This window comes from Gasterosteus aculeatus, chromosome 11 (assembly GCF_964276395.1).
Source record: "Gasterosteus aculeatus chromosome 11, fGasAcu3.hap1.1, whole genome shotgun sequence".
Taxonomy (NCBI): domain Eukaryota; kingdom Metazoa; phylum Chordata; class Actinopteri; order Perciformes; family Gasterosteidae; genus Gasterosteus; species Gasterosteus aculeatus.
In genome coordinates this window covers 10,600,137-10,614,872 of record NC_135699.1, presented here as the reverse complement: position 1 = coordinate 10,614,872, position 14,736 = coordinate 10,600,137, and the positions used below count along the sequence as shown (strand labels likewise).

At 42.4% G+C, this 14,736-nt stretch overlaps 1 protein-coding gene across 17 annotated transcripts in view; it reads right to left on the bottom strand.

The window, feature by feature from the left end:
- Positions 1-12,624: 12,624 nt before the first annotated feature.
- bahcc1a (BAH domain and coiled-coil containing 1a) overlaps positions 12,625-14,736 on the bottom strand; it is a 56,953-nt gene continuing 54,841 nt past the window's right edge. For all 17 annotated transcript variants that reach the window (XM_078083729.1, XM_078083733.1, XM_078083740.1 and 14 more), the window contains one exon: positions 12,625-14,725. In XM_078083729.1, the coding sequence (XP_077939855.1) occupies positions 14,516-14,725 (210 nt within the window). In that variant the 3' untranslated portion in view covers positions 12,625-14,515. The remainder of the gene's footprint in view (positions 14,726-14,736) is intronic.

The window sequence follows — 14,736 nt, the reverse complement described above, 5'->3', positions numbered from 1 at the left end:
TCACCTGAAATTGGCTGGGATAGACTCCAGCCCCCTCTGTGACCCCGTGTGCAGGATGGATGGATATCTTCACATTAATCCCAACCCATCATTCACAAATACAGTGTGCATTTGATAATATGGTGTTTTCACCCTGTGAACACTGGGTGGCGGCATTATCTTGTACCAGTACACAACACTGCTTTACTATAATAGGTAGAAGGCAGGCTACTGTTAACAGTCTAAATGCATGGAGTACAATGTCATATTGCTGGTGTTAATTAGTATCACAGTTTCAGAAATATATATTTCTGGTTATATTCTAGTTGGGTGGATCCTAAATCCATCCAGTTATCACCATTTATCACTATTGATTACCCAGATAGTGAGCATGGAGGTATTGATAATTCTGTCCGATTGTGTTGATTAGCTCTGTAATGCAACGTTTAGCAGTTCATTCTTTGACAATATTTACTGACCTACTAGTTGTAGCTGAAAAGGATAGCAGAATATTTTAACGTGTCAAAGTAAATTTGCCATGTCAAATCAGAGGATGTATTGTCGGACTCTGCAGCAGCTTTATCAAGTCTGTCAAGTCTCCATCCACATCACTTCAGTAATCTTAGTTTGGGTTTGGGGAACATTCGCTTTTAGAGGAAAATAGTTTGGAATCTGAAAGATGTGAATGTTGTTCAGGCTAAAGGACACAATTTAGTTACGTTCTGGGCTTTAGGATCCAGTGTTTTCACCCAGAGGATCGTACAAATCAGGATATCTCTTCATTTTCTGCAATGCCTTTGACTAAGTTGTGGGAATGTAGTGCTTATTTGCAGAGTTTTGTTTGCCAAATATGAGAATTTAGGGACTCAAAGGGAATCAAATGTTGTGCCATAGCAGAGTAGATTGAAGAATACAATTAACTAGTGAGATCACAATCAATTCATTTCTGTGGAAATATTATGACCCTTTAAGTCCCTATTCAAATGATATTGGTTTATGGATGATAAATATACACAATTATCTATTTTGGGACCAGGCCCAGCCTTCCATTGACTTGTTCTGAGGTTATTTGTGTCCAGTGGGTGGCAGTGCTGACTATAAATGGAAACTATTTTTCTTTCTTTAACAGATATGGTAGTTTCGGGGTAAACAGTTGATTGGTGGTATTATAATGTTCTACAAATTACAGTTTGGATTTGAATTTTAAAGTGTTCAATGGTTGCAAAAACCATGTAAAATTGGGACTTAAAAGGCTTAAATGTCTTATTCCCCCCCCCCCCCCCTTTTCCTTCTCTGTATCTATCGCTCTCTCAATTTCTCCCTCCTCCCTCTCTTTCCTTTTTTTCATGGACTGAGTAAAGGCAAGTTCGAAAGTGTAATGAAACAATTGCTGTTTATTTTAAAAGAAAATGATTGAAGGAGGGGAACAAATGAATGAAATGGATTAGTAACTTGCAAATGCAAATATACATGCGCGCACACACACACACACACACACAGATCTGTATACATGCACTCACACACAGATCAAATGGTAAGCCGAGGTCTCCCCCTAAGGCATGAACATGGATTAATGTGCTCAGCCCCATTATTTCATTTATAACTGTCCTGGACCTTTTCAGATAAGACCATTTTTTTCTGGTTGCCATCCACGAGCACCTTTAGACTGCATCTATTAGCCTGCCAAGCTCTCGGAGCTCAGTTTAAAGGGCCGGCACCATCCCTGTTTAGCTCACGTTGGAAATCACTTTCTCAGAGGAGTCGAGGTTTTCTATTAGAACGGTATTCCCAAAAGACAAAAGTGCGTATTTGTTAAGTGATCAGAAAATATCACAACCAAGACACAGGTGCGAATGTGAAGACGGTAAATCTCTTCACAATGATAGAACTTTAGAAAGGTTCAGGTGCGTTCACTTCCAGATCAATTCATTACTTTTCTATTTTTCTTCATAATTGAAGAAATCTGGATGCATCACTAAAATGCTCTTGGGTTCATGAAATCAGAACTGTATAACCAGCGCCCCTACTGCTCATGTCCTATACAAAAGTACTCTGGTCCGAAATGTCCTTTCTTTGCTCTCTTGTACCCCATGGGACCCTGCTGCTGCCCCCTCTAAAACCAGCAGAGGAAAACGGTCCATGACACATGCAGTAAAAGTAAAATGTAAAATGGCTGCCTTGGCTGGGATTCTCCTTTCTCAGCAGCTTGGTGCTCAATGACCCCATTAATCCAGGTGTTCATTCATCTACAGAACTATCCTCCCACAGGCCGTTAACGTCTCGCCCCACTCTCTCTGCCCGGCCCAGCCCCGGCCTTCGCACTCCTGCTCTACCCAGTGTAATGGGGGGCTGCCAATGAGCTGAGTACGGGCGACCATTTAAATGAGGCATGGTAAATGTCAAGCCTTTTAATACCCGATTGTAGTGCCACATTTGTTTTGTAGGCTGTCATTTGTTTTTTTTAGTGAGCCAAACCTTGGCCGTTTTCCCTTCTCAAAGGAGTGACAAAGGAGTCCGGGAAGGTTTTATAAGTTAATTGGAGGCTGCATTATTGCCAGTATTGACAAAGAAACCTCAACTCTCAGCGAAAGCACGCTGTAAAAAGGTAACCAATAAAAGCAGTTTATCATTGACTTAGCGAAAAAGGCTGGCGGACACTGCTTACAGCCATGCACCTACTGAGCTCTGGCGTTGATGCACACAGGGGGAGCGGCAGCGCTCATGTTAATGTCATCCTTTGCTCACCGGCTCTGACAGCACGGCTAATATGAGGCCTCCGCTTCTGCCATTCTGCAATTCCCTGTCTCATTCACATAAAGGCAATGATCATGTGAATTGCAATGGCAGATGTGTGTGTCTGTGTGTGTTTGTGTGTGTGTGTGTGTGTGTGTGTGTGTGTGCTTGTAAAACAGTGCTTATTTATGTGTGTGAGCGAATGTCTGAGTGGATGCGAGCTTGCATGCGTAGTTAACACTCACCATCCTTGGGTGTGTTTTTGTTTGTTGCCTGTGCGTGCGTATGCATGCATACATGGTAATTTATGTGCAAACACATGTGTCTCAGCGTCTCAAAAATGGTCTTTTCGCTCAGAGGTTTAAATTCGAGCCATTCTACGAGAGCCAGACGTGGGTCGCATTGCATTTCTTATCCCTCACTCTTTACTGCATTCCCACACGCAGAGACTGTAAAAGAGAGTGATTTACACAAAAGTGGGCACATGCTGCGAGTTGGTGAAGTCGACGCACTGTACCCCTGCCCCTGTTGTTTCAAAAGCTTCCATTTAAAGAGGGTCAGAGGCGTATGTTTGTTTAGCATACCAGCTAAATCTGTTAGTCAGATGGTTCATAATGTAGCCAGTGAGTAGGGAAAAGTGGAATTATCTTATTTCTTTATATATATATAAAGAGGTGCAATTGCAAAAGCTGAATGATCTTTACCGGCAATTACAAAGGTTGATCAAAGTCAATGAGGTTGCTTCATATTGATGCTGATATCTAAAGAACGTAGGCAGCACCTCGGGCCTTCGGTCGGAATAGAGGGGACAATTTGTGAGTAGAGAAGATGTGATGCAGCAAAGAGAGCAAGGAGCGCTTGTTATGTATTGTGAACTCAGCCGAGCATTATATCCAACGCCTGCCTCCATCAGCCCTGAGCACTTGCTACGTATTCATCTACACAGAGAAATGGTGCAACTGTGGTAGCTTGTCTGACAAATTGCACAAATTTGTTAACCAGAGACATTTTTCTTGAGCAACTGGGTCTTCTCTCCGTCTCCTGTTGGTTTTCATTCAGGGTTTTTTTTCTCCCCCCTCTTTCTCCGTCTGTGGGTAGATTGTTTACAGCAGGAAGTGCCTGGCATCCTCTCACTTGGCATTGGGAGACAGTGACTTGGCTGGTGCTTGTAGCCCAACATCATTCACAGTCCCAGTGCCTGCTTCAATATAATTCATGTGCTTTTGGGAGACATCCTTACCGGAATAGAAAGCATTTTGGTTGATTATTCCGTCTGTTTTTGATTACATCCTGGCTGGCCTCGGAGAGTTAGCGAGTGATTTAGCTATCAATGCTAGATGGGGTAATGGGGCCCTAGCTGCTGGTTTATATTGGGGTTCAAAACTGCAGGTTGGATGAGATTTTCAGTTGTTACAGCATTGATTACGGCGCACCAATGTTTGTATGGTATTTCTCTTGCATGTCAGTGTGCGTACTTGCACGCTCATACATTCACATTTGTTGGTAATCCCATAACTTGTAAACTGCAAAATTATTTAAAATTTAGGAAACACCTGCAAAAATAATCCGATTTTTTAGCAGCCTCGGTTGTACTTTGTTTCGGACCAAAGAGAAAATATCACCACGCTAATCCACCGAACTAAAATGGTGATTATGGTAATCAATACACCTGAACAGCATCAGCATGGTGCATTGCCACTGTTATCGTGCTAGCATGTGGAGGTTTTCATTTAGCCTCACTAGCCACATTAGCCTCATTAGCTTGGCTGTAGTAGAAGTACGTAGTCATATTTTGTCAACCCTACAAATCATATGATGTTTAAACCATCTCATCTCATTACAGTGTAGTGTATAGTCGTGCATCCAGCCGTGATGTTGGACCTACTGTAAAGCAGTGGACATCGGTGTCTTCAAGCTGCAAACAGAACTTGTGTCCTTTGACCCTTGACGTGCATGCTGCATGGTCCTAATAGTGCTACCTCCTAAATAAGTACTTCAATTGCTCTCCGCTGACGTGCTAAGCCTACTCGGGCTGTTTGTGCTGGGTAAGCTTGTATTTCCTTGAGCATGCGCCACCTGTCAGCAAGCAACACAAGTGTGTGTGTGTGAGTGTGTGTCTGTTAGTTTGTGTTTATACGTTGCATGCATGGACCTTCAAGCGTGTCACAAGCCATGACTAGAGGCTCAAGCCGAACCCCATGTGTTGTTTTTTTGACTGTACACCAGTAGAAGGATGGCACTCTTATTATCATGGAGCGTGTAGACTGTCTAACTGTATTCCAAAAGCATTTGCACTATTGTATACTTATGTTAGTGCATGCAACTTTCCCAGGGGGGGCTACCTGATCCTGTTACATTATCCAGCGCACATCAAAGGGTTAAGAGCGGTCTGCCTCTATAGTCATTAAGCCCTCTCTTAGCCACAGTAAATCAACGATATGCCGGCAACAGCTGCTCTGATCACCTATTAAAACTTCCATAATGTGCTGTGTGTACAGAGTGGGACCTGTAAGCTGACTCTGGTCAATATAGCCCAGATAAAGGCCATCTTGAGCCTCGGATGTGGTTCCTATGGTCAGGATAGTAAGTGAAGTGGAGCTGAGTGGGAGAAGATGACAGAAAAGCCTTGTCATTAAGGACAACTGCCTAAGGGCTTGAAACTGATATGCCCCGGACTGAAGATATATTTATATCTCAAGGCAACAGACTATAAGATGTTATCAGGCTTTTAAGCCCAGCAAGTTGAATTCTTTAAAACTTAATATATTCCGAGACTTCTCCCGAAAATGCCTGGTAGCAGTGGGGGAAACAGTTTATCTGATGCGACGAGAGCCACAGTGAAGGAATGCATCAGGCACATGTGAGATGGGAAAGGCTACTTGAATGTCGAAGGAAAACATGCAAAATAAATCATTTCAACACAGCAGCTTTCTGCAGTCGTCCAAACCCGTTTGGTTTCAGAGAACTTGACAGAAAGCGAGCTTTGTCAAGTGATCTGGTCAGGGAAACTGTGTTGAAGTAAATAGTTGGACTAGCCAGCAGGACTACAGCCAGTGTGTACTGAAGAGCACACTCAGGAGGCCCGTCTCCATGGAGACACAAACCGGGGCATGATACTGCCCTCAGGTGAAATCTCCGTATGACTCCAGCAGCTGAAAAGAAGGCATTTGGGTTTCATTTTTCTTCACTGTCTAAATCTTCCTCTTTCTCTTTTCCTCTCACTTTCTCACCTACTGAGCAGCCGCCGGACTTCTCCATCCCTTTCCTTTCACGCACTCACTTTCTATTTCCCTCCCAGCGACAGGTAGCGAGACTAAGATTCGGGAGAAGATATAAAGCGAAATTGTGTCTATCTACCATACAACTGTCACAGGCCGTTCAGTGAGGCTGGACGCTGATTGGCCTCTGACACGGCCGCGTAGATGTCTGTCAGTTGATCCCATAGCAAGGCCGATGCATGCTGGGCGCTTCCCTCACCTCGCCGAGGGAATTTCTTTTACCCTTTTCCCTTCTTTTTTTGACCTCATCGCTCACATGCGGATTGTTTTTTCAGCCTTCTCCCCTCTTTATGTAAGAGGCCGTATGTGTTTCCAGCAACCATAAGGTACATTTAGTGCCTTTGAATTTGTTTCAAATTTAGTACACCAACCCCCGATGGATTTGTTTGAAGAAAATGAGAGACGTCTCCAAAATGTCTGATCAAAGCCCGGCTTAGTTGCCCAGGGGCTTCAACTCATGTTGATAAGATGTCAAAGTGCCAGTCACGGAGCTTATGACTGCATAGTATCTAAGCAGATTGTATATTTTTAAAGTGCCAGATATATATTCGAGGAGGAAAGGAAAGCAGAGGCATCCAGTGAAGGACATGGATGTGTTCAAGGGGCCCGGCAACCCGGGACTGGGGGGCATAATTCTTTTATATCCTGCTATGACTGGCACTTTTATACACACACACAGGCACGCATGAGTTCATGCTCTCTCCTTCCGTACGTCTCTCTGTTAATGCGCTCCCTCACCACTCGTGTCATTATGCATGCTGATACCCTCCTCCTCGTGGGCGAGGCTACCACAGAGCCTCTGTGTGTGTCTGTGTGTGTGCAGCTTAGCCTGCTGCGGAGAGTGTGTGACAGAGCGTCAGTTGTCCCCCTCCCCCCATTGCATCCCATGGATCGAGGAGATTTTCCTCCTTCCTTTGTATTTTTTAATACTTGGGAGCTTTCACACAAGATCGCAATAGATCAACCGTACCTGTGTGATGAAATAATCGGGGTTCTTTTCCAGCGTTTCTTGGTCACGTTTCCCCACAAATATCCCCGTGAATACAACCCGTAAAAAAAAAGGGCAAAAACGGGCTGCAGAGGTAAATGTGGTTGAACACAATTTGATTGAAAAACATACAAACAGAAAAAGAAGAAAAGAATTGAGACGCACACGCACACACACACACACACACACACACACATTCACACACACACACTGATGCCAGTTGATATATTTGCACTCGTATTCCCGTAAAGGGACATATAGACACAGAGAGGCCTATATTCCGCTGGCCCCAAGCTGTAGCCATTGTGTTGTGATGAATGGAGTGTCTCCTGTCTACGTGGCCCGAGGGCCCTGCGGCCTTCCACTGGGGGCCTGGGGACGCTTGGTGGCCTTTCTCCCAGGTTTCCTGTCTCCTGACTCAGCACCAGCTGTGCACGCACAAGTGTGGGAAAAAGAACACGCAAAGGGTAAAAATAATTCATCGGGGGTTCAAGGTGTAGTGCGACCCTGCGGCGGTCAGATCTTTTACCTGACACGCAGCCAGGCGACACGTTTGCCATGTAGAAGCAGGATATGCTATAGGGGTGCTTTCGAATATTTTGTCATGTCATGCTCAAAGAAAAGCCCCATTTCTGTGAAAAAAATGTTTGTCGCAGTTTATTCTAGACCATCTGGATGTGGTTGCTTGTTTAAAAAGAAAATCACAGCAGAAAATGTATCCCGTACAGTGACGCTTATTTAGAGCAGAACTTTTCAAATTTGTTTTGCCGTTTGAAGACAAAACTCCCGACAGTTTGCCCCGGGCTGACTCGATGCCCAGAAGCACCGTTTGGCATCGACTGAGGCTGAGCTTTAGGGCAACAATGGCGGGGCGTGCCAGCGAAGCCAGGCAGTCATCGTGGCAGCGACCGCAGTGGGTCGTCACAGAGAGCTGTGTGGTTGACGCGCCTGCTCTTCCCATTATGGAGCAGCTGTTTGGAGCGCCGAGCGCCCGGGCGCTCGAGCGCAGAGTAAATAGAGGAGAAGAGCAGTGTAAACAGAGATGGGATGGCGGGAGCTGCTTCCCTGCTGCTGCGAAAAAAAGGGGGTAAACACCCCCAGAGAACTAGATGGAGAGACATGTCGACAGCGGAATGCACAAACACCGCACGGTGAAATACTCGAGGTAGTCAAGGTCAGGTATGGTCAGAGATTCATACTCGCTGACATGAAGAACGATCCCACTTTCTAACATTGGAAATTCGAACACGAGCCAATCAACCGCGTGCTTCAATTTAATCCGATTTTGGGTGCAACTGATTAATCGAGCAGGTTGCAGATCGCCAAAGGCCTTTGTTTGTCATTCAGGAGCCAAAGCAACCATTTCCCACGGTGCCCCTTACCTGACCGACTGCACGTCTTGCTGACGTTGGGTCAGTCGAGTACTGTGGACATCACTGTGGCTGCTGGCACATTATTGGTTTGGACACAGGAATAAATACATACATGTTGGGTTAAACTCAATTTCCTGTAAGTATAATGTATAAAGTAATAATGTATTATATAATAATATAAAGTCAGAGTTAACATGGCGCTCACAGTGCCACTAACCACTCTCCCTGCCTTATTATAACGAAACGTTTTGTTGAGCAATGACCCCCATCAAGTATACGCATAAGTATATTTATTTCTTTATCTATATCTTTAACGCCGGCGTCAGATAACAGGTGGAAAGATAAAAAGGTGACGTGACACCGTTTAACCCGTGGTCTAACAATTAGTCATGCATTTGTTATTTTGTCTGCGCTATGTAAACAGGATGGGAATACTACATCAGTTTGTGAGCAACATATGCAGCGAGGAGCAACAGTAATCCTGTGTAATACTGGGAAAAGCTCTTTCTCCATAGCCGATACACAATCTTTACAAGCCACTTCTAATAAGCGACAGAGACATGGATTAGGGGGGCATGGATGTGTACGGGCCACCACGGGCAGCACACACGCAGCACAGTTAGTGGTTCGGCTGTGAGTTGGCTATTGTGTCTATTCAACACAGGTGTATCAGTCCAACGTATCCCTTTTAGGGGGTGTAGGTACACATTTTACATTTTAAAAGAAATACAGAGGTAGTTTTATGTCAATTGTATCGCTTGTATACGTTTAAAGGTGTATACCCCTATTTGTTTCTCTTTCCTCTTTCTTTACTCTATTAAAAGCTATAGCATGAGTTCAACGTTTCAAAATAAATTTCTGTATTTGCAGATATTTTGGTCAGCTCCATTTTGTCATTACTCTCCAATCTCTTGGCAGCTTCAGCAGTTGATAGAAAGTTCTCACTCAGTGCATTAAAGTTATTCTAATCAAGGAAGTGTGAATGCTTGACAGTATAATATCTCTGCATTAATACATCCAACCGATCAGTTAGAAAATGCCTGCCAAAAATGGGTTTTCCAGCACCTGACGAAAGGTTTGTTATCTCTCAGAAGAACTTGAATTTCTTTCAAAAAGGTTATTTTTGAAAAGGTGCACTCTAGCAGCTGTAATCACGATTTGGCAAGTGGAGACACTTTGTATAAAATTGACTGTTGAAATAAGTTTTTTTTATTAAATAAACTTGACCATATTGTGTGGCTTAGTCCAAAAAAATATACCACTTGCCAATATATATGCCACCTGCGTGGCTTCTTGGAAACACAAATGACACAAAACCAATGATCGGTTGATCCAACTAATAAAGCTCATCGTGTAACAATGGGACGGCCGTCAGTGAGGATGAAAATATTGCCATAACTGGACCGTCCCCTTCAAATCGAAATGTGGATTTGGAGAATAAGGATGCCGCTACTGACACCTTTTTAGCTACTAGTATGATTGTTCTGTTACAATAAACGTTTTACAAGGGCATATCTTTGCATGACATACAGTTATGCATATTCACACGTCGGGACAGTTTGATTTAGATAACAGCAGTCGCAGACTATAAACCGGGCAATGCAGATTTAACCGCATGCTTCCTGAGAACGGCCGTTGCATCCGTAGCTGTTGAGCTCTACGATGGCACATTGCCAACTTTTTTGACATACTTTGCTAGGATGTTTTTACATATAATACATTATACTGTGACTTCTTTCAAACAATTAAAATGAAGTGTTTTCTAAATACTATGTTATGGATTTTTATTAAGAAAAAAAAGAATCATCCACTATCAATAGCTTGACTTCTAATGACTTTTTTCAACATTTCCGATTTCTTTCAGTATATAAAGTCATACTATATGAGTTATTTACATAAAATACAACTTTATTCAACATACTCTATAACGTTTTCTGAATTTATTTTGACATAATCTTGGTTTAAACGCTCCAGATCCTGTACTTTTCTTCTGCTAATCTACACTTGGTTTAAACCATTCCTTGGATCTTTACTAATCAACAACCATGGGACAGTACAATTGCATTGATTAAATGTTCACATTTAATCTTTAATATTTTACTTTATATTGCGTGCAACCAACTGGCACGACATAGCCTCTATTAGAAAACAATTTATAACATGTATATTGTGGACTATACACGTATTTTACTTCCTTTACCATATACCTTTCCAACATTTTTCATGTAGTAGTAGATACTTGCAATAACCGACATAACAGTTAGCTTGTTGGAGCGGCTCATGTCTCTGTGAATGTTCTGTTTGTCCGGCTCTCTTTTCCCAGCACCTTGTTAAGACCCGAGCCCTCACCTCAACCCTCCTTCAACACACACACACACACACGAGCCCAAACACACACATGCACAAACCAGGTTGCCTGTCCCCTGTTCAACCCCCTCACAGTCAGAGGCCAGACAGGGTCGAGCAGAGGGCGAGACATTTATGAGGTGCAGATATTTGTGCAGGAAAGCATTCCTCCTGTTGACACTGAGCTACACAGTCTGGATGCTGAGCGAGCTGAACCAGACCCCCACTGAAAAGTGAGGCAGGCAGACAGGCCACTCGAGTGAGAGGAATCATAATACTTTAAGTTTAGTTTTTCACAGACTTTAAAATACGGTTCAAATGAGGAAATGGATGGACAACCTTCGTGCAGTGACTTGTTGTGACCTTATTTTCCCTGAGCATTTGGTTGGCTTAAAGAGGGCAATTTTTCAAAAAACATCAACCTAAATCGTGCCTACTGGATGCCTGTTGAAGACTCCATTGTCCGCCTTTATCTTAGCACATGAAGCGACGAATGATGGTGAAGCAAAACCCTGTCAAAGGATGAGACCCTTGAGACCCGCACACACCCACTCTTAACCCATTCTTCAACTCCCACCTTCCCCAACGCTGATAATGCAGGAAGGACCTTGGTCCAGCCACGAGGATGTGGCCACAGACAACACAAAAGGTTGGGCTGGTAAACAGAGCTGTTTATAATCAATGTGCCGCTGTTGGAGATGACTGATGTGCCGATTAGCCCCTGTCTGGGCATTAGGGGGAAGGGTGGCGGCAGTCAGGCTCCATGGAGGACAAAAAAAAAAGTTCACTGACCCATACACGTGGTCAAGTCAACTTTTTGCCCAGCCGGTGGTGGTCTCACTGATTCGGGGTACAGAGATTGGCTTTGTTACAACTGATGAGTATGCAAAGGTCTTCATGCTGACAATTAAGGGTGATGTTGTGGGAAAGTGGAACTTACCTGCTGCTCTGCTCTCTCATGTTGCTGCTGGCTAAATTAAGGTTCATGGTGTGTAATGTGGTGTTCTTTGACTTCCACTAGAGTGTCCTCCTTTACATATTTTTTTCATTTAAGAGATGTGAATTTATGATGCATTTATGTATACAAATTTACAAATCCATGTGAATGCTTAACGCACTCCAATTTGATAAGGTCTTGGGAGAAAAATTTAATTTTAGTTAGCTTTAGTTAGCCACCCCTCGGAAACAAAAACCAAAGATGGAACGTATTATTTTCAAAAGAAAAAAGGAAGGAAATTAAATTAAATTAAAATTAAAATTAAATTTATCTTGAATCACAATCCCATCTATCCCTGATTGGTCCACATCATATTTGCAGAGCTTGGCAGTTAAACCCAGTACGCTTTAATTGATGCTGTGAAAGATTTGCCTCCATTTTTCAGGCAACTCATAGCTCACAATGAACTTAGTTTAGCCTAGGCACTTACATCAAAGGATTTATTGTAATAAATAAAACGATTTGGGCAAAAAACGGGCCTCATGCGTGGGATGCTTAACAAATTAATCCAGAGAGTCTCCAAATTCTAAGGGAAGTCCATTAATACTCCCCACTATAAAAGACAGAGCCGAGCACATAAATCATATGATGTATGTGATGTACATAACACAAAAAAGGGATCAGCTGCCATGGCCACAGTTTATCATCATTCTCCATTTACCGTGTGATTTTCAAGGTCAAATGACTTAACTAGTTCTGTTTTAGGTAACATCTGTAAACTCATATATAAAAATAAAAAAATGATATTCTTAAAACATCACCTCTTTGGTATATAATTGTGTTGATGTCCCATTTGGATGAGAAAATTAAATATATTCCGTCTTTCAAAGACAGAATATGATTCGTTACAAAGACCATAAATGTATCAATCAAATGGCAGATTCAGTAGGATGGAGCGGATTGCGAGCATAATAGAATTAATTCACAGAGTTTGCAGATGAGAAGAATCCAGTGTTGCTTTATTTCTTTTCACTAGATGGCCTCTACAAGGCCAGTTTTTTTTAAGAAATGCAAATGCGACATCACACCAAGAAAAACAATGTCACATTCTTATAAAGCGCTCTTGGCATGAACAAACAGCAACATTGACAATAAATAAAATGTTGGCAAACAAAATACAACGTTGTGAACAAAAAATAAGGATTGCATATCAAACAAGACAAAAAAATAGACAAAATGTACTTGGCACAAATTAAATAAATGTAAGTAATTTTCAGATTGAGAGAACCTACTCTATGTCCATTAATTTGTGAATGTGATTGTCCTTCACAGTTAGCATTGAGTATGTGCATGTCCTGTACTAAATAGACACAGAAGGCTGATGAAACTACAACAGACTAATTCCAACAAATCTTCAGGAATCAATATCTTACTTTGCCAGTACCTTCACCTTCATAGTCACGTCCATAGGTGACCATTTTCCGCATATGTTTGCACAACACAAAACTGCAGGTACATGTGCAAGATACCATTGTCGCAATGCTAAACGGGTGTGTATGCACATAGTGGAGGACATGTGTTCAATAAGTTACCAGTGATGTCTGATTTGAGTTCAGTACAGGTGCTTGACACGTGTTAGATTTAAATGAAGGAAATAAAGAGGATAAAAGACACTTTGGTATATTGTGGATCGTAGTGTGGGACTATGTAGTCATTTTAACTCATTTTCACATCCAGTCCTGTTCTAAATTGATTTGTTTGGACATGATTATAGTGATGCCAGGACACTCATCACACACAAATATTGTGTCAATAGGTCATACTTATACTTAAATGATTTTTGACCCGTGATTGCAGTCCAGTGAAGATCTGCCTTGTGATGATAACCAACTGAGAGGTACATAAATAAAAATGTGTTTTTAAAATAGGACAACACTAATGCAACGTAACAGAACACTTTTACAAAAAGCCACGTGACTCCTCTCTCTCAGAAAGTGAGTCTTCTGTTATAAACGTATAGATTAATCCTCCTTTCTTTCTTTGTGCTCTGTCTGTCTGTCTCCGTATGTCTCAGCAGGGCATATGCAGTGCAACACTAACATCTCCATCATCCTGACTTCCCAAAGCAAAGGTAAAACGGCGTAATGTATTCTACACCCATATAAAAATAAATCAATTGCAAACATGGAAAGATACATCTCATATATACAATAAACTCCTATATAAAATAGCTTTTATGTACATATAGACAACAGACCACAATACAATAATTGACCTGTACAATGTACACCTGAACAGACAGGATAGAGGTACTGAAGTGTATGGCTTGATTGGGACAAATTCAAAATATTTACAGACATCAACTTTACATCGTTTACATGTTTTTACTTTCCTGGAATGAAGAGGTCTATAGACCCCATGCCTCACTTTTGTTTCCATTCCCTTATGCAGGGCTAAAGAATTGGTCCGCAGAACCTATCCATAGGACTTTGAAGTCCAAACAACTCTCAGCTCTCCTTTGGTGACATGTGATAGGAACGAGAGACGCGAGTCCTAAAAGCATTTATGAAGCTGTCAATCTTATGGATCCATTAAAAGGAGATTAGTTTGATATTGTGACGACCCAGAGTTTCTTCCATTCCTTTTGAAAGGATCAACCAGTTAATTGACATCTCCTTAAATTCCACAAAGGTTAGGTGCCAGTAGACTCCAGTGTGTAACCTCAGACAGCCCTGCTTTGGTGCTGACGTTTAGTCCACGGATCCTTGAGGTACACCCAAGGTGCACTTTGTATCTTCCTTGGCTGCAGGGTTTTGTAGGTAAAATAACAGACTTTTATCCTTCCTCCAAAGGAGTCCTTCAGTAGTGTCCTCATGGAGGTTCAGCACAAGATGGAAACCCCTTCCGTAGTGACCAATTGACCAGCGGCGGGGTCGTACGTCCCAGCCAGGTAGTAGAGGTTTGGGGAGGTACTGTTCGGCTTCTGATTGCGAGTCAGACACTCATACTCCTCCCTGCTCACCACCTGGCACTTATGAGAGATTGTCTGAACGTCATTCTCATCCTCATGACACGACTGGTAAAGGGCATGCTGGATAGGAA